At 45.0% G+C, this 20,262-nt stretch overlaps 1 protein-coding gene across 4 annotated transcripts in view; it reads right to left on the minus strand.

Moving 5' to 3' along the window:
• The window catches only part of LOC311149766 (agrin-like), a 403,861-nt gene that overhangs the window by 163,335 nt on the left and 220,264 nt on the right, over positions 1–20,262 (minus strand). For all 4 annotated transcript variants that reach the window (XM_084186990.1, XM_084186988.1, XM_084186991.1 and 1 more), the window contains one exon: positions 589–804. In XM_084186990.1, the coding sequence (XP_084043116.1) occupies positions 589–804 (216 nt within the window). The remainder of the gene's footprint in view (positions 1–588; positions 805–20,262) is intronic.

Raw genomic sequence — 20,262 nt, forward strand, 5'->3', positions numbered from 1 at the left:
ACACTGACCAGGAGTAACTAATGGGACGCCAACGGACTGAAACAGACTGAATAGCACAGTGCCCTCAGAAAGTATTCATACCCCTTGACTTATTCCACATTTTGTTGTGTGACAGCCTGAATTCAAAATTGATTACCCATCTACACACAATACACCGTAATGACAAAGTGAAAACATGTTTTTAGAAACATTTGCAAATGTATGAAATACAGACATGTCTCATTTACATAAGTATACACATCCTTGAGTCAATACATGCTAGAACCCCCTTTCGCAGCGATCAAAGCTGTGTGTTTATTGGGGCAAGTCTCTAAGAGCTTTGCACACCTGGATAGTACAATATTTGCCCATTATTATTCAAGCTCTGTCAAGTTGGTTGTTGATCATTGCTTTAGATTTTTGTTAAAAAATAAATGTCCACTTCCACTTTTACATTATGTGCTAGTGTGTGTAGGCCAGTGACACAACATCTACATTTAATCAATTTTAAATTCAGGCTCTAACACAATTATTTGGGGAAAAGGTCAAGGGGTGTGAATACTTTCTGAAGGCACTGTATCTAGCGTGATGCTAGCTAGCTGGACTCACCGCAGGGTCCCTTGCGCAGCACCTTGATGCGTCGCTGCATGTTGCACTGGGCCTTCTCGAGCTCACACTCGTTGGAGTAGGTGGAGGAGTCCGAGCCGCACACAGGCGCCACAACCGACGGACACACCATCTTCTTGCAGACGCACTCCGCCTTGGAGGGGTCAGCCGCATCACGTTCACATACCGCGCCAAAGCCGCACAGCATTCCTCTGCAACCTGAGGAGAAAGAAAAATAATCAGGTTAGAATTGATTTGAATGTTTGATTTGACAGAGATAGAGAAAAAGGGCAATGCAGTATGTTATTTGCGAGAGTGGAGTTACTGAAAGTTAAAGGGCCTTAGCTACATAACAGTTCACACTGTTAAAACAGAGTTATTGACTAGTTTACGCGATATATCCATGGGTTACACAGTTTCGTTACTACTCCCCATTCAGAAGCTACATACAATATCCACCACGCACCTACATCTTTATTGACCCCTGTAATATAGATGTCAGCTTGGTACCTTGAGCATTTCATTTATCTGGCCAGTGGCCACACATCCATACTACTACACTAAAGCTGCCTAAAACAGAAGGTAACTCTCACAGGTAGTGGATTTTAATATAAATCAATGAGACTGACTGAGGACAAAGCGTACTCCTGGCTGAGTTTAGGAGGGCCCTGATCTTAAGAATCTCCTTGGTTCGGAGCGTCTGATGCCCAATGCCATCGCGGCCCCTTCGGCTGTACCCCCCCTATTCAGTCCCCCCCCTCCACCGATCCCCCCCAGCTATGTCTTATCGCTGGTTCCCAGGCCAGTGCTAAACGTGAGAGGGCATGTTCACTCGGACTAGCCCGACAGCTGTCTGTCTCGCTCTCACTCGCTGTTAAACACACAAACACACAGGCGCACACATGTACACTACACACTCATGCACGCACACATATTAAAACACACCTCTGTTGTGTGTGTATGTGTGTGTGGAAGGAGAGGGGGCATCTGTTCCAGCATCTGTCTTAGGCTCCCAGCTCTCTTTCTCTACCCCTTCTCCATTGACAGGTGAGTGTGTGTGTGTGTCTGTGTTACAGTGAGACAGGACAGGCGAGGGCTTCCGTTCCCAATGGGAGATCACCTGAGGAACTGGAGCCTGACAGATACCTGAGCTAGTCTTTCTTTGGTTGAAGGGGGAAGAAAAGAAAGAAAGAGTGTGTGTGCGTTTTGTGTGCGTGTATGTGCAGTGTGTGTGTGTGTGTGTGTGTGTGTGTGTGTGTGTGTGTGTGCGCGCGCAAGTCTGAGAGCTGCAACTATGGAGTCCCAGAGCACATGGTCAGTGATGTGAAAACCATGTCAAGACTCCTTCAATGCTCCTCTCTCCTCCAGTGTCTGTGAACAGTGGCTATACGGTTACTTTTAGCTCTCAGATCACCCCACAGGCGTGTGTGTGTGTATTATGTGTGTGTGTGTGAACGTGTTAAACTATACTTGTGGGGACCAGAAGACCAACAGGGGACATTTTGTTGGTCTCCACAAGGTCAAATGCTATTTCTAGAGGGTTTATGTTTAAGGTTAGAATTAGTATTTTAGGATTAGGAGCTAGGGTTAGTTATAGGGTTAGGGTTAGGAGCTAAGGTTAGGTTTAGGGTTAGGTTTTGGGGTTAAGGTTAGGGTTAGGGTTAGGGAAAATAGGATTTTGAATGGGACTGAATTGTGTTTCCCCACAAGGTTAGTTGTACAAGACGGTGTGTGTGTGTGGTTTTTCAACATCAAATCAAAGTGTATTGGTCGCGTACAGAGTTTAGCAAACGTTATAGCGGGTGCAGCAAAATGTTTATGTTACTAGTTCCTAACAATGTCAAAAATGTCAAAAATAGATACACAAATAATAATCAATATAAATAAACAACAAATCAATCAAATTAACAACCCAAATAGCAACATGGGACCCATCACCTGACAGGTGAGAGACGAGATAGGAGGAGACGAGAGGTGAAATCCAATCTAGCCATGTTTGACGTGTATGGACTTGCGAGAGATGATGAGTAGAGAAAGCCAAGTAGAGTCAGCAAAGCCAGGGGCTACTCTATAAGGTTACAGTCAGTAAACCACAGACAGGTCTGGTGTCATAGGTCTGGTGTCATAGGCCAGTGTTTCCCAACCCTGGTCCTCGAATACCCCCAACAGTACACATTTTTATTGTAACCCTGGACAAGCACACCTGATTCAACTTGTCAACTAATCATCAAGCCCTCAATGGGTTGAATGTGAGTTTGTCCAGGGCTACAACACAAATGTGTACTGTTGGGGGTACTCATGGACCATGGTTGGGAAACACTGTAATAGGCTAGCAATTTGAGCTCAAAAACACATATTGAGCAAGGAAAGGAACTTAAAGACGCACTCCAGCTATATTTTTAACTTTTCATGTTGAAAAACAATATCCCACATATAAATACAGTAATGTATAGATACTTAAGGGTGAAAAAATATGCTTTGAGCAAAATAGTGTTTTTTAGACACAAGTGCAAACTTCATGGAGTCCCTTGCCATTTAAGGAGTTGTTCTGATGGTGCAGCGCACGATGGTGTAGCGCACCTATATCAGCAGCATGAAAGCCAATCTACTTTCACAGTGCAGAATGAATAGGTTAGCAGTTAGCGTGACCTTTTGCTAAACTTCTTGTCCTTGTACACATAGCTACACCTTTATCATATACAATGCATTCGGAAAGTATTCAGACTCCTTGACTTTTTCCACATTTTGTTACATTACAGCCTTACTATGAAATGTATTAAATAAAATGTTTTCCTCATCAATCTACACACAATAACCCAGAATGACAAAGCGAAAACAGGTGTTTAGAATTTTTTGCAAATGTATTAAAAATAAAAAACAGAAATACCTTATTTACATAAGTATTCAGACCCTTTGTTATGAGACCGCGAAATTGAGCTCAGGTGCATCCTGTTTCCATTGATCATCCTTGAGATGTTTCTACAAATTGATTGGGGTCCACATGTGGTAAATTCAATTGATTGGACATAATTTGGAAAGGCACACACCTGTCTATATAAGGTTCCACGGTTGACAGTGCAGGTCACAGAAAAAAATCAAGCCATGAGGTCGAAGTAATTGTCCGTAGAGCTCCGAGACAGGATTGTATTGAGGCAAAGATCTGGGGAAGGCTACCAAAAATTTCTGCAGCATTGAAGGTCCCCAGGAACACAGTGGCCTCCATCATTCTTAAATGGAAGAAGTTTGGAGCCACCAAGACTCTTCATAGAGCTGGCCGCCCAGCTAAACTGAGCAATCGGAGGAAAAGGGCCTTGGTCAGGGAGGTGACCAAGAACCCGAGTTCCTCTGTTCCTCTGTGGAGATGGGAGAACCTTCCAGAAGGACAACCATATCTGCAGCACTCCACCAATCAGGCCTTTATGTTAGAGTGGCCAGACGGAAGCCATTCCTCAGTAAAAGGCACATGACAGCCCACTTGGAGTTTACCAAAAGGCACCTAAAAAGACTTTCAGATTCTCTGGTCTGATGAACCCAAGATTATACTCTTTGGCATGAATGCCAAGCGTCACATCTGGAGGAAACCTGGCACCATCCCTACGGTGAAGCATGGTGGTGGCAGCATCATGCTGTGGGGATGTTTTTCAGCGGCAGGGACTGGGAGACTAGTCAGCATCAAGGGAAAGATGAACAGAGCAAAGTACAGAGAGATCCTTGATGAAAACCTGCTCCAGAGTGCTCAGGACCTCAGACTGGGGCGAAGGTTCACCTTCCAACAGGACAATAACCCTAAGCACACAGCCAAGACAACACTTCGGGACAAGTCTCTGAATGTCCTTGAGTGGCCCAGCCAGAGCCCGGACTTGAACCTGATCGAACATCTCTGGAGAGACCTGAAAATAGCTGTGCAGCGACGCTCCCAATCCAACCTTACAGAGCTTGAGAGGATCTGCAGAGAAGAACGGGAGAAACTCCCCAAATAAAGGTGTGCCAAGCTTGTAGTGTCATACCCAAGAAGACTCGAGGCTGTAATTACTGCCAAAGGTGCTTCAACAAAGTACTGAGTAAAGAGTCTGAATACTTATGTAAAAGTGATTTCATTTTTTTTATTTTTAATAAATGTGCTAACATTTCTACAAACCTGTTTTTGCTTTGTCATTATGGGGTATTGTGTGTAGATTGATGAGGGGAAAAAAAACAATTTAATCAATTTTAGAATAAGGCTGTAACATAACAAAATATGTAAGTTAAGGGGTCTGAATACTTTCCGAATGCACTGTACATACACACAGTAGTACTTATTTTCTGTCCTTTCTGTTCATTGAGAACAAAGGGACAAGGTAAAAATTTTGACGTGAAGAGGACTGTAAACTGACCCACAAGGACAGAGGATTATAAAATATAGATGGTACAATAATAGGCTGTCCATGCACATCACTGTGCTGGCCACGTGTGGATCCTGTATTCAGTGGGTTTTCTATGGGGTGGAGGGGAGAGTGTGAGTGAGTTTGTGTGTGTATGGTGTGTGTGTGGTGTGTGTTTGATTACACATTTGTGTATGCACTTGTGTTTGCTTGATTGCTTGCCTTTGTGCATTCCTGTATAAGGTAATATCTCTTCCCCAAGAGCTAAAAGCTTAAAGGCCCAGTGCAGTCAAAAACATAATTTTCCTGTGCTTTATATATATTTCCACACTATGAGGTTGGAATAATACTGTGAAACTGATAATTTTTTGTGTAAGCTGTCTGAAAAGACTGCTTGAAATGTATACCTATTTTGGTGGGATGGAGTTTTGGCCTGCCTGGTGACATCACCAGGAGTTAAATTAGTTAATAGACCAATAAGAAAGAGAGTTCCAAACCTCTCTACCAACACCAGCTAGTTTTTCAGTTTTCCCCTCCCCACTCAGACCACTCCCAGACAGTCCTAACAAAATTCTTGCTTGAGAAATAGCTCTTTCCTAATAATCTATTTTTGTTTCGTTTTGACCATCTTAATTGAAAACAATCACAGTAAGGTACTTAATTGTTACCCAGAAATGATTTGATATTGAGATAAAAACGGCTGCATTGGACCTTTAAGTTACATGCTGGTGGATATCTTTCTACCCTCTGGAGAACATCCCATTTGAGAGAGAGAGAGTATGTCCAGTTTGTGGCTTTAATGGAAGGTAATGCCTTGTCCAGGTAATGCTCACGGTGTATTTGGGAGAGATCATCCATAATACATGATGTCATGCTCTCACTGGTGAGAGAGGGGTGTGTGGACTGATGGGGGTTAAGGGATAGCTAGGTATGAGTGTTGACAGAAATTACAACAAAGACAACTCTAGGAACTGCTTAGATGTTAGAGGATGCTAGACAGTTCGCAATGAAGTCATATTGTTAGTAAAAAAAAAAGAAAAGTGTTTACTTCAGAGTTAGTATTGTATTACTTCCACTATGCGTTGCATGATTACTTCATCTTTATACTGTTCTTTTCTCTCTCTCTAGGATGAGACTATGGGACTGCAACAGTGGGAGTGTATGATATCTATTGAACTGTCCCTTACAAAAAAAGAATGCAGTCACAATTCAGTATAACTGCAGTATACTGCAAATACTGCGTCCAAAATCAAAAGTAATGTTGCTGTGTAACTGCAGTTACAGTGCAGTATAACTGCAGTTCAACTGCAGTTATTCTGCAATTACTGCATCCAAAATACCACAGTCGACTGCACTTTTACTGCAGTTTCAAAACTGCAATCTTTTTTTGTAAGAGGTTTGCCCATCTGAAAATCAATACACATAATATGGGGGGGGGGGAGTATGGGTGAGTATGAAGACTTCAAATCTAAAATGGCCGATTTAGTAAACATCCCACAATTTCTGTGTGTGCTAAATATTGCAGTATAGCTTTAAAATATTCCACAAGTTTTGTGTTTGGCTCGTGCAGAGAGGATCCGGAGGGAGGAGATTAATAAATAAGTGAGAGGGTCATCCCTGAATTTACACGGGTGCCAAGAATAGCGATTTATTTTTCTAGAATAGCGATTGACAGGTTCTAATACTATTTGAAATCATTTCAAATACTTTAGCTGTGCTCGATTAAGCTTGCCTGTTGCAATGGGACCAATAGAAAAGTCCCAAAAGTGCAAACCAGGGAACGGTGCCAACTGGTAAAACCCTAGTTTCTGATTGGCTAGCTTTGAGAGATGCGCTTGGCTAGCTTCACAAGCATGTTGTGCCTGAAGGGAATCCCACTGGTGGTGCGAAATGGTTTTACCTCACAAATCAACGATGACTGAGCCCAAAAGGTAAGCACATTTTGTATATATTATTTGGAATGTATCACTTATAAAAAAACAGAACTAAATCATATTTTTGTATTTTAGCCCGTGTGAACTCCAGTCTGGGGAAACCTCTGCCGGTTAGTTTGTTTAACAAGCCAAAGGTTTCTTTACCTGTTGATGTGGAAGTTGTATCAAGAAATAATTAGCTAAACTATCATCTAACGTTGAAGCTGCTATTGTGACAGCTGGCTAAAATACTCATGTTAATATTATGGTCACCACCTCCAGATGAGATGAATGAATTTAATGAATCAGATGAATTATTTGAAGTGGAATCTCTTTTGGTATGCTATAGTCTAGATATGGCATATAAGATTGAAAGTTATGGAGAGGTAGATAAGATGATGATATTATGGAGGATCATTATTTATTATGAATGCATATTTGTCAGGTACAAGGTTAGAGTAGGGGTGTTGACAAGGAGGTGTGGGAGTTCTGAGAAGCTCTCTGCAAATAGCCTCGTTGCTTACCTGCGACAGGCCAAGAGTAAAAAGCCAGAGATCCGTAGGCAACTATCTGAGGCAGGGATTCACCCATCAAAGCCCTCAAGCCAAACACGCCTCTGCACAAAGATCACAGAGGTTATTGTAAAGGATTTTCTCTGAAATTTGAAATGAGTGAAATAGAAGTTTGATGGATTCAGGGAAGCTCACCATTCGTGTATTTTGTGGTGGTTGCAATAATGTTAATTTAAGTTCACTTTACCACTTTAAATGTTGTTTTGTTTCAGGTGAAGCTGCTGATCTAGCCAGGGACATTGGGATGTTGGCGAGTACATTTATAGATTTGAAAGGAGCTGACAGCAGCATGTCCCTTGCGCCAAGCCAGATAGTAACGCTTGCTGGGGTGCAACAGTTCAAGTAAATTAATGATGTATGATAATGCAATGAATAACAATATTAAGACAGTACTGTAGTGTATCACTATAACTGTTTATTCAAAAGTGATATACAATAACACAATCATTACTGGTCTGCTATGGCATTACTGGCCTGCCATGGCCTGTGAACTTTGGTAATCCATTGTCATTGTGCAATCTATTTCACATATTGCTCATTCACAAAAATATCAACCATATGTTTACATGCATGTATTTTTGTATCCTCCAGAGCAACACTGAAGGAAGTGGTCACAGCTCTAGCCTCCCATTCGGACATCTGCTAAGCCATTTCAGCAATGTGTTGGACCAGTGCATGACAGAAAGCGAGAAAATATTACAGGACAAAATAAACTGAAATAAGCTTTGTAATTGTCTGATGTCTTTAATGAGTCAGGTTTAACTATTGTTTAGGGAAAATACAGTTTAATTAATTATGTACATCAATAAACACAGACATTTGATTTACAGTTCTCACACAAAATCCTGTATGTACTGTACATACTTTAGCAGAGCAGATGTTAAAGCCTGCACACACAGTAGCTCTGCAGTAGATGTGTTGGGCAATCCTGTTTCACAGTATACAATGCTTACAGCATTCAATTGAATCAGGTAGCAAATTACATATAATACATGACACCAACAACTATGCACACAAACATTGTTGTATAGACACTGGAAAGCTCCATAATATTATGTTTGACTACATATAAGGTGGGAACAAATGAAAGAGCCCGAGTTACTCTGGTATTAGGTGTGTGCGTGTTCATACACATGCAGTGTATACTATTTTCGTAGTCCATTTGTTTTATCCTAACAAACATTGTGTCTGCCTTCTTTCTCTGACCACGGATACTGGCATATGTATTTCCCCTGCTGTGTTTTGTCCATGTATTCTGTCTGTATGGATGTAAAGGTGTGATTCTGCAGGCTGATGTGCAAGAGGGAAATTTACCAAAAGCAATCATGTATACCAAATCAGGAAACAGGTTTATTAGGTAACAAGGGAGGGCTCTCTTGCTGAAACGCTATTGAAACATCATCGGAGGACTCATTCAAATGGAGGGAGAAGGGAAGGGGATGTGCTGAATTTTGAATGGACTAGGGTCAAAAGCAAATCTAGGGGTGAATCTTAAAAGATTTTCCTTAATTTCTTGCACACTCTCTCCTTGCCTCTCTTCTTTTCTCACATTGGAGGTCATGGTCCAAAGGGTGGGACCTAAGATCTTCTCCTCCAATGCCTTTTAAGAAGAAGGTAAGGAGAGGATGGAAGGAATCCAGGAAATACTTTTGATTCACCCAAGATCTCAATGTAACATCTAATTCGAAGGACAGCACCGTTTGGATCAGCGTTGTTCCCTTACGCCAGAACAGAGTGTCTTTGTCACGGATTCTGCCGAGACTGCTCCTCCTCCTGGTTCGGGCAGGCTTCGGCGTTCGCCGTCCCCGGAGTACTAGCTGCCACCGCTCTATGTTTCGTAGTGTGATTGCTTTTGTCTGTCTTTTACACCTGTGTCCATTTGTGTGTTGATTACTTGTCTTATAAGTTCCTTGTTTTGCATTAGTCTGATTGTGTGTTGTTATTTTCTGCCTGTCGTGCAGAGCTGCGTGTCTGCACTCTGTCTATGTTTGGGATTATTGTTTACGCGTGTTTGCGTAATTGCCTCGCCTCCGTCTGTTTTCGAGGTCGTGTTTTGTTTGTTGCTCTTTGGACTATTAAAGTCTTTTGGACGTATCCTCTGTGTCCTGCGCCTGACTCCTCCACCACATCCACATCGGAACTACTGACAGAACAACACAACCTAAACTATGGAGTCAGCAGGAACAGCGGCGGCACCCGAATCCCTGGAAGACCGGATCAGCTACCAAGACACCATGATCCGGCAACTTGGGGCCGCCATGGACGAGGTGTCCAACACTCTGCGCCGGTTGGTGACTCGAGAGGTGCCCACGCACTCTTACACCATCCCATCACCAACGGCCAGTCCTCCTCTCTCAGCACCAGAACCCAGTGGCATTCGGCTCTCGCTCCCGAGGGCATATGACGGTTCTGCAGCCGGGTGTCAGGGATTCCTCCTGCAGGTGGAACTCTACCTGGCCACCATACACCCGGCGCCCTCGGGATACGAGAGCGTCTCCGCCCTCATCTCCTGTCTATCCGGCAAGGCGTTGGAGTGGGCCAACGCCGAATGGAGGGGAATAGACGCCGCTACCATCACCTACGCGGAGTTCTCCCGCCGCTTCAGGGCTGTCTTCGATCATCCACCTGAGGGGAAAGCGGCGGGAGAGCGTCTGTTCCACCTCCGACAGGGGAAGAGGAGCGCACAGGAGTTCGCACTGGAGTTCCGGACGCTAGCGGCGGATGCGGGGTGGAATGAGAGGGCCCTCATCGACCACTACCGGTGTAGCCTACGAGAGGACGTTCGTCGTGAGCTGGCCTGCAGGGACACCAACCTGTCGTTCGACCAGTTGGTGGACATTTCCATCCGTCTAGACACCCTGCTGGCTACCCGCGGACGTCCCGAGTGGGGGTCGTCCATTCCACCCTCCAGCACCTCCGAGCCGATTCCCATGGAGCTCGGGGGTGCTGGCGCTAGAGAGAGGAGGAGAGAGAACCCGAGGGGGGCCATCCCCTGCACCAGCTGTGGTCGTGGAGGACACACCGCGGCCAGGTGCTGGGGAGGGTCTCCTGGGAGAGGTGACAACAGGTCACGCACTGGGGAGTCATTTCAGGTGAGTAGGCGCCCCACTTACCCAGAGCTTTCTGTTGGTCACATGAGTATTCCTGTGAGATTTCCACAGGTGGCACCTCATTCCCAGCATAAGGCGCTAGTAGATTCAGGCGCTTTATTGATCGGACATTTTGTTGTAGGTTAGGAATTCCCCTTCGGCCGGTAGAAGCTCCATTTCCTGTCCACGCCTTAGACAGCCGGCCGTTGGGGTCGGGCCTGATCAGGGAGGTCACAGCACCACTGACGATGACGACGCAGGGGGGTCATGAGGAGATCATTCAGTTTTATCTGATTGACTCTCCTGCGTACCCCGTGGTGTTGGGGCTTCCCTGGTTAAGCACCCATGATCCTACCATTGCGTGGCAACAGAGGGCTCTTATGGAGTGGTCTGCCCAGTGTGTAGGGAGATGTCTAGGTGTTTCCGTAGGGGCGACCTCGGTAGAGAGTCCGAACCAAGTGCCCGCACTGCGCATTCCCCCTGAGTATGAGGACTTAGCACTTGTGTTCAGCAAATCGAGGGCAACACGGCTACCTCCTCATAGACAGGGGGACTGTGCGATAAATCTCCAAACAGGAGCGGCTCTTCCACGGAGTCGTGTGTATCCCCTGTCTCAAGAGGAGACAGCGGCTATGGAGACTTACATAGCCGAGTCCTTGGCACAGGGATACATACGGTCCTCCACTTCCCCGGTTTCCTCGAGTTTCTTCTTTGTGAAGAAGAAGGACGGGGGATTGCGCCCGTGTATTGATTACAGTAGTCTCAATCAGATCACAGTTAAGTACAGTTACCCACTTCCACTGATTGCGACTATGACGGAATCATTACGCGGAGCGCAGTTCTTCACAAAGTTGGATCTCAGGAGCGCGTACAATCTGGTGCGCATTAGGGAGGGGGATGAATGGAAAACAGCATTTAGCACCACCTCAGGTCATTACGAGTATCTCGTCATGCCATACGGGTTAATGAATGCTCCTTCAGTCTTCCAATCCTTTGTTGACGAGATTTTCCGGGACATGCATGGGCAGGGTGTAGTAGTGTACATCGACGACATCCTAGTGTACTCTTCTACACGAGCCGAGCATGTAGCCCTGGTGCGCCGAGTGTTGAGAAGACTGTTGGAGCATGACTTGTATGTCAAGGCAGAGAAATGCCTGTTCTTCCAGGAGTCCGTCTCCTTTTTGGGTTATCGGTTGTCCGCGTCTGGTGTGGAGATAGAGGTAGACCGTGTATCGGCCGTGCGTAATTGGCAAACTGCAACCACTGTAAAAGAGGTGCAGCAGTTCTTGGGTTTTGCTAATTACTACCGGAGGTTTATTCGGGGTTTTGGACAAGTTGCAGCTCCCATTACGTCCCTGCTAAAGGGGGGTCCGGTTCGTTTGCAGTGGTCGGCTGAGGCGGACAGGGCATTTGTCAAACTGAAGAACCTGTTCACCTCGGTCCCGGTGCTGGCGCATCCGGATCCCTCTTTACCATTCCAAGTAGAGGTAGACGCGTCCGAGACCGGTATTGGGGCAGTCCTGTCACAATGGTCCGGCACGCCACCTAAACTCCGCCCCTGTGCGTTCTACTCTAAGAAGCTCAGCTCGGCGGAGCGCAACTATGACGTTGGGGACAGGGAGCTGTTAGCCGTAGTCCAGGGCCTAAAGGTGTGGAGGCATTGGCTTGAGGGGGCTCAACACCCTTTCCTCATTCTGACTGATCACCGTAACCTGGAGTACATCCGGGCAGCTAGGAGATTGAACCCTCGTCAGGCTAGGTGGAACATGTTCCTAACCCGGTTTGATTTTAAGATCACATACATCCCAGGGTCCCAGAATGGTAAGGCAGACGCCCTTTCCCGGCGGTATGACACAGAGGAGAGGTCCAACGAGCCTACTTCCATACTGCCGGAGTCTTGTTTGGTGGCTCCGGTGGTATGGGAGGTCGATGCGGAAATCGAGCGGGCACTGCGTACCGACCCTACTCCCCCCGAGTGTCCTGTGGGGCGGACGTACGTTCCGCTCGAGGTTCGTGATCGTCTTATTTATTGGGCTCATACATCACCCTCCTCTGGACATCCAGGTATTGGCCGGACCGTGCACTGTCTTAGCATGAAATACTGGTGGCCAACGTTAGCTAAGGATGTGAGGGTTTATGTCTCCTCCTGCTCGGTGTGTGCCCAGTGTAAGGCGTCTAGACATTTGCCCAGGGGTAAGTTACATCCCCTGCCCGTTCCACAACGACCATGGTCCCACCTATCGGTGGATTTTGTAACTGACCTACCCCCCTCCCAGGGGAATACCACCATTTTGGTCGTTGTGGATCGGTTTTCCAAGGCCTGTCGTCTCCTTCCAATGCCGGGTCTCCCTACTGCCCTACAAACCGCTGAGGCCCTATTTACCCATGTGTTCCGGCACTATGGGGTCCCCGAGGATATTGTGTCTGACCGAGGTCCCCAGTTCACCTCCAGAGTTTGGGGGGCGTTCATGGAACGATTGGGGGTCTTGGTAAGCCTTACCTCGGGGTACCACCCAGAGAGCAATGGGCAGGTGGAACGTGTCAACCAGGATGTGGGTAGGTTTTTGAGGTCCTATTGCCGGGACCGGCCGGAGGAGTGGTCTAGGTTCATCCCCTGGGCAGAGATGGCCCAGAACTCTCTCCGCCACTCCTCCACCAATTTAACACCTTTCCAGTGTGTTTTAGGTTATCAGCCGGTCCTGGCACCATGGCACGAGAGCCAGATCGAGGCCCCTGCGGTGGACGAGTGGATTCGGCGCTCGGAGGAGACGTGGGACGCTGCCCATGTCCATCTGCAGCGTGCCATCCGTCAACAAAAGGCGAGCGCCGATCGCCACCGCAGTGAGGGAAAGGTGTACGCACCGGGAGATCGAGTCTGGCTCTCGACTCGAAACCTGCCCCTCCGCCTGCCCTGCCGGAAGCTGGGTCGGCGGTTTGTGGGGCCCTTCAAAGTCCTGAGAAGATTGAACGAGGAGTGTTACAGGTTACAACTGCCTATAGAGTACAAAAATATTAACCCCTCGTTCCATGTGTCTCTTCTCAGGCCGGTGGTAGCTGGCCCACTCCAAGAAGATGAGATAGGAGAGACCCCTCCGCCCCCTTTGGACATCGAGGGGGCCCCGGCGTACAGGGTCCGGACCATCTTGGACTCGAGGCGCCGGATGAGTGGTCTCCAGTATCTCGTGGAGTGGGAGGGGTACGGTCCGGAGGAACGGTGCTGGGTGCCCAGGAGGGACATCCTCGATCCATCCCTCCTGACTGAGTTCCACCGTGGGCATCCCACGCGCCCGGGTCCGCGTCCTCCTGGCCGTCCCCGAGGCCGGGGTCGGCGCACGGCTCCAAGGGGGAGGGTACTGTCACGGATTCTGCCGAGACTGCTCCTCCTCCTGGTTCGGGCAGGCTTCGGCGTTCGCCGTCCCCGGAGTACTAGCTGCCACCGCTCTATGTTTCGTAGTGTGATTGCTTTTGTCTGTCTTTTACACCTGTGTCCATTTGTGTGTTGATTACTTGTCTTATAAGTTCCTTGTTTTGCATTAGTCTGATTGTGTGTTGTTATTTTCTGCCTGTCGTGCAGAGCTGCGTGTCTGCACTCTGTCTATGTTTGGGATTATTGTTTACGCGTGTTTGCGTAATTGCCTCGCCTCCGTCTGTTTTCGAGGCCGTGTTTTGTTTGTTGCTCTTTGGACTATTAAAGTATTTTGGACGTATCCTCTGTGTCCTGCGCCTGACTCCTCCACCACATCCACATCGGAACTACTGACAGTCTTCTACTAGCGCTAAAACACCACAACAGTCAACGGTGTGAAAAATTATTGATTGGTTATCCAGTGATCGTCTTTCACTAATACACATTTAGTTAACACTAGAACCGCTAAAACAGTCATTTTGCCTGCTCATTATTTGTATTTTTTTTATTACTCTGCCATTATTAAAGTAATGCCCCCCTTCTTAAGTTCCTAAATAAGTCTATATACCACACTGTGGGTGTTAGAATTTTAATATCACAAACAGAACTGGAGTTATAACCAGTTTTAAGGGGGGCGTCTCATTTCTTTTTGGGGTTTCCCCCATTGCCACTCCTTCTCCCGACAGTTGAAAGTGCAGTGCCCAGCTAATAATCACCCCGATAATTGCTTAGAAACTGAACCTAAACTATACCAAAACTAATTTCACACATACTGTATAACAGATGAAATAAATTAAGTAAAGTATGAGAAAGGGAATGAATGGGTGAGTTGATGAGCGAGGGGAATGTAATCACCAATTGTGAATGAAGAACAGGGCGGGCCATTCTATTGTATTGATCTGTTCTAATTATAATCTCAAAATGTTATGAACCCTATATCAGTCAACCGAATCAAAGCAGTCTTATCAGTCTACCCTGGCCTACTTGGAGTAGGATACATAGTGAGAGCGTATGTAATTGTACATGATAAACGGCTTTCAATATTTGGGAAAAGCTCCACATCGGGCAGCAGGTGATCGAGTGTCGGAGAATGTGGTGAGGCTTCTGGAACCTTACATTGGCAAGGGGAGAAATTTCAATATGGACAATTTTGTCACTTGACTGTCATTGGCGAACAAGTTACTTGTAAAGGAAACAAGCCTGGCCGGCACCATAAACAAAGTGAGACGGGAGCTCCCTCCCTTTCCTGAAGAAAGACAAGACAATGGGGACACAATAAAGAAAGAACCGGAGACTATTAAGCACTGCAACCAAACAAAGGTATATCAAAGTGTGTCAAGCAAGTGAAAGTTACAAAGATTTGTGTCAACTGTTAGGACAAGGGATAAATGAAATCCAACTGATACCATTGCATGAAGATGCACACAATGTAAACACGAGCTGACAGTAATTGACTATTTTTGACTGCTGTCATATTGACACTTATATGAATTATAATGCCATTATTGCTTTTGTGCTGATTTTCACTATTTATCAAGGCCACTTGGCGCTTATAATGATGTTTAGGCTACCGATGTTTTCATCATTTGACCACGCGTCTTGCTGACCGTGCGTCTTGGTGGTTGGGGACATTTTTTGTCATTATAAAATATGCTGTTCATGTGTTCCAATACATATGCTTTCTGTTTCATAGTTGTAACAAAGGCACTCCACAAATAAAATTGATTGAACACTTGAATTTGGGTGTTAAGGGTATTTTGTTTTTACATATAACAAGCAGTAACAAACTAATGAAAATGCTATTGTGTTATTTGAAATAAAAATCTTATTCTAATGTTACCTGAGGCCTTCATAAACACAACCAAATGATTGTCTTTGAGATAGCATATATTACATTTACATTTTAGTCATTTAGCAGACGCTCTTATCCAGAGCGACTTACAGTTAGTGAATACATATTTTTTTTATACTGGCCCCCCGTGAGAATCGAACCCACAACCCTGGCATTGCAAACACCATGCTCTATCAACTGAGCTACATCCCTGCCGGCCATTGAATTGAATTTCAACTCATGAGTTGAATGGGAGTAAATTCCACAATTCTATATTGAGCCCAACCATGATTAATATTTGTTATATTGTATCTAATGTTCTGTTAAACACTGTTTGAAATTTATCTGCAAGACATGGAACCAGAATGCTAGCCTCTGGAAACACTTTGTGGACTGCATTGACCTCTTTCAGGTCTCTGTCCAAACATAAATATCAGCATCTCTTTTTACAATCTCCTTCATATTGGTCACATGCATGATTCTTTACCTTGGTGAAAATCCTGGGGTAGCCTGTTTGAACTTCTGCAAGCACACCTCCAGCACTTCTGTAGTGTCCTCACTTACAATGAAGTAAGCAACATGAATTCCACGCCCATGCTCTTGCTGAATGATAAATGCATAAAATGTGTAACCAAAAGCTGTGATTACTTTGTAGGTTGAATACAGGAAAACCATTCAGTTTCCATATTTGGCAAGTTGCTCCCTCTGCCAATCACTTTGCAGCACAATGATTAGTGGTTGTTTGGTGGAGTGGAACAGTGGTTGGTAGAAAATGACCTGTTGAAGGTCAGACTTGACCAGTCTGTCAACGCTGATGCTGTCATTCTCATCCAGCCTGGTGGCAGAGACTAGAGAGCGTTGGATGTTCCACACATCTTTTGGTGTCAGGTAGAAATGTCTATCAGACACATTGAGATGACCCTCTTCTTTGACCCGCTGTGTTGCCTTCAAAAGCACCTCAGTTGTTGTGCAGTGTTGACCTATCCACATCTCTGCGAAATGCAGCAATGTGTGATTGATGTGATTAATCACATTCTCTGTGTTTTTCTCCAGGTCATGACCATCGTGGCACAGTTGTTTCTGCACAATGACCCCTTGAAAACTCATGAGAAAGGAGAAAGAGATTTAGCTCTTACAGCTGTTTGCTCTTGTTATTTCTGCAGTGCATTCACCCTTTCCTCTGAAGTTGTTGGCTCTCTCACAGATGCAGTGCACATGCTCTTTACCTTTCCTTTTGCAAGCTGAAAAGTATCCCTTGTTAGTGCTGCTTATTTTCTGGAGGTAGTCCTCAATGAAGCACTCTCTTGGCTGTCTCTGAATGTGCATATCCCTTTCCACTCTTCGGTCTTTCTCTTTTCTCTGAAATGAGTCGATGGAGAGTAACCACAGTTGCTCTGTTTGGTTGCTCTCCTGGCCTGTAAGAAGGAGGATAAATTGAAGTAACTGAAAACTAGGCTTATCCCTGAAGTAAAGCATACAGTACTTTACTACCACAGTGTCTAAGATTAAGTAATAATAATAATAATATGCCATTTAGCAGACGCTTTTATCCAAAGCGACTTACAGTCATGCGTGCATACATTTTTGTGTATGGGTGGTCCCGGGGTGATTTCAATTAATAAATACACCTCTCCGTTGCACAAAATATGATTTAAAGACACCTTCGTAAGACTAGTACACTGCCTTATCATAACTTAAAACATATTGACATAGCATTGAATTAATATATTAAAACGAATAATAGGCTAACATGTGTGTCATGCTATGCATTTTGGACCACTGTTGCTGGACTTTCCTCAGTTTAGCCAGTCTGTCATCAATGTGAGAAAGTCTCTTTCAATAGAGCACTAGCTATAGCTACTAGCTAGCTAGTTATGACTTTGTGTTAACTTAAAAGTTAGCTAGCATAAAGTAGTTCGCTATCGATGCAATCTGTACTCACCGTCAGTGACATTCATGTTGATTCACTTGCTTGTAGAATCCATAAATAAACAATACATAAAAAATGATATCAAAGTTTTTCTCCTCTCTGTAGCTAGCTATAAATTCATCGGATGCTGAGGCGATCCAGAAAGCTAGCCAAGCGCACCTCGCAAAGAACTGACCACTAACGCGATTCTGCGCGCCAGTTGTTTCATCTGGTTTCAAAATGGGAACGACACACTCGCAGGTTGGAGTCATTAGGAAAACGTTAAGTTAGGAAAAGCTGTTTTTCTGTTGCCGTTCCGCCAGTGAATGCCCGAACGGCCCCGAAGCACTCACTCCTAGATTCCCTTTTGGGTTAGAACATTTTGTTGAGAAACGCTAAGGTTAAGCGTAATATCTTCTCTGGGCCTAGAAGTTATGTCAAGGGCTGAAAGCGATGCACTCAGAGGTAGGCAACTGATTCATAGTACGGCAAACTTGTGTGTCGGCCCGCAGCCCCATCGATAACACTATTTACAGCAACGCACCAGAAGGTCCGGGAGAGATGCACCATGTCAATGCGGATGAACATTGTTTTTGCGCTCGCCGCCTGTAAAATACATCTGCCTAAAACTTCCATTGATATTTTACTTACAGGCTCCCAGGGGACTGATGCAGTCAGTTATTGTTTGCGCCGCAATCATACAAAGCATAGCGAGTGAGTAACCATCTGCTCACGAAGAAGGGGGGAGTATAATAAAAATTACAAAAAAGAGACTTTCATACTTTTCAAAAACTTTATTTCTTGTCCTCCTTTCTACGACATTCTCAATGAGCGAGGTCTTTCACCTTTTTCATTCCCCTTCTGGACTGTGTGTGTGTGCTTGTATTTTCTAATTTCCACCTATAAACGGCCAATCAAAATCCCCTCCTGCTCATTGAGCTTCCTGAGCTGAGCCGGGGTTGCTGACATGGCTTACACCTGCATCCATTTATAATTTATCACACAAACACTCCCACACAGTTTCCCAGACCCAGACAGAAAGATGGAGGGGAGATGGAGGGAGAGAGGATGGAGAAAGGGCGCGCAAGACCAGATGGACAGAGTTGAAAGAGATAAAGACAGAGAACAAGAGAAGACGGTGAGAGGTTAGAGGGAGAGAGGTTAGAGGGTGAGAGCGAGAGAAAAGATAGAGCAAAGAATCAGAGGAAATAAAATACAACTATGCTGAACAAAAATATAAACGTAACATGCAACAACTTCAAATATTTTACTGAGTTACAGTTTATATAAGGAAATCAGTCCATTTAAATACATTTATTAGGTCCTAATCTATGGATTTCACATGACTGGGCAGGGGCAGCCAGGCCCAGCCAATCAGAATGAGTTTTCCCTACAAAAGGGCTTTATTACAGACAGAAATACTCCTCAGTTTCATCAGCTGTCTGGGAGGCTGGTCTTAGACGATCCCGGAGATGAAGAAGATAGATGTGGAGGTCCTGGGCTGGAGTGGTTACACGTGGTCTGCGGTTGTGAGGCCGGTTGGACATACTGCCAAATTCTCTAAAATGACATTGGAGGCGGCTTATGGTACATAAATTAACATTCAATTCTCTGGCAACAGCTCTGGTGGACATTCCTGCAGTCAGCATGCCAATTGCACACTCACTCAAAACTTGAGACATCTGTGGCATTGTGTTGTGTGACAAAACACAACACATTTTACAGTGGCCTTTTATCGTCCCCAGCACCCCAGCAGAAGGTGCACCTGTGTAATGATCATGCTGTTTAATCAGCTTCTTGATATGCCACACCTGTCAGGTGGATGGATTATCTTGGCAAAGGAGAAATGCTCACTAAAAGGGATGTAAACACATCTTTGGACAACATTTGAGAGAAAAAAAGCTTTTCGTGCGTATGGAACATTTCTGGGATCTTTTATTTCATCTCATGAAACATGGGACCAACACTTTACATGTTGCATTTATATTTTTGTTCAGTTTAAATAGGAGAGTAAAATGTAACTTGCTCCTGAACAGAGCCATGCATTAACCTAGGGCTTGTTTTCTCTCATCATAACCCCATAAGCATGACATAAGATGTCATAAGCAGTCATAAAAACTGATATTACCTGTTATGACAAATATTCCAACGTGGCCGTGACACATTTGGTCATATTTACTTAGCGTACTGCACCAGCACAAAGTTTTGCACCCGTTATTTTCAAGTGGGAATACAAATTCAGCTAAATCAAACTAAATGTATTTACCCCTTCGCTCTAAATGTAATGTTATATTCCCTTTTGATAATAACAGGTGCAAACTAATGGTACGGTAAATCAGGCCCGAAATATGGAACTTCGTGACATCTGTTCTGTCACGCTCATGATGACAAAGTACAGTGTAGTATCAGAGGGATCAAACACCATCTGTGATAAAATCTTGATCAAAATAAGGCAGCCGGGATACTTTGCATCGCTGTGTGTCAGTGAGAGACAAGAGGAGGAGAGAAAGTGAGATATATAGTTGGAGAGTGGGTGAGGATGAGATCCACTGAACAATAAGGAAGAGTAAGAGAGGGGCATATAATTGGAGAGAGG

The sequence above is a fragment of the Coregonus lavaretus genome (genome assembly GCF_964263955.1).
Source record: "Coregonus lavaretus genome assembly, chromosome: 22".
Taxonomy (NCBI): Eukaryota; Metazoa; Chordata; class Actinopteri; order Salmoniformes; family Salmonidae; genus Coregonus; species Coregonus lavaretus.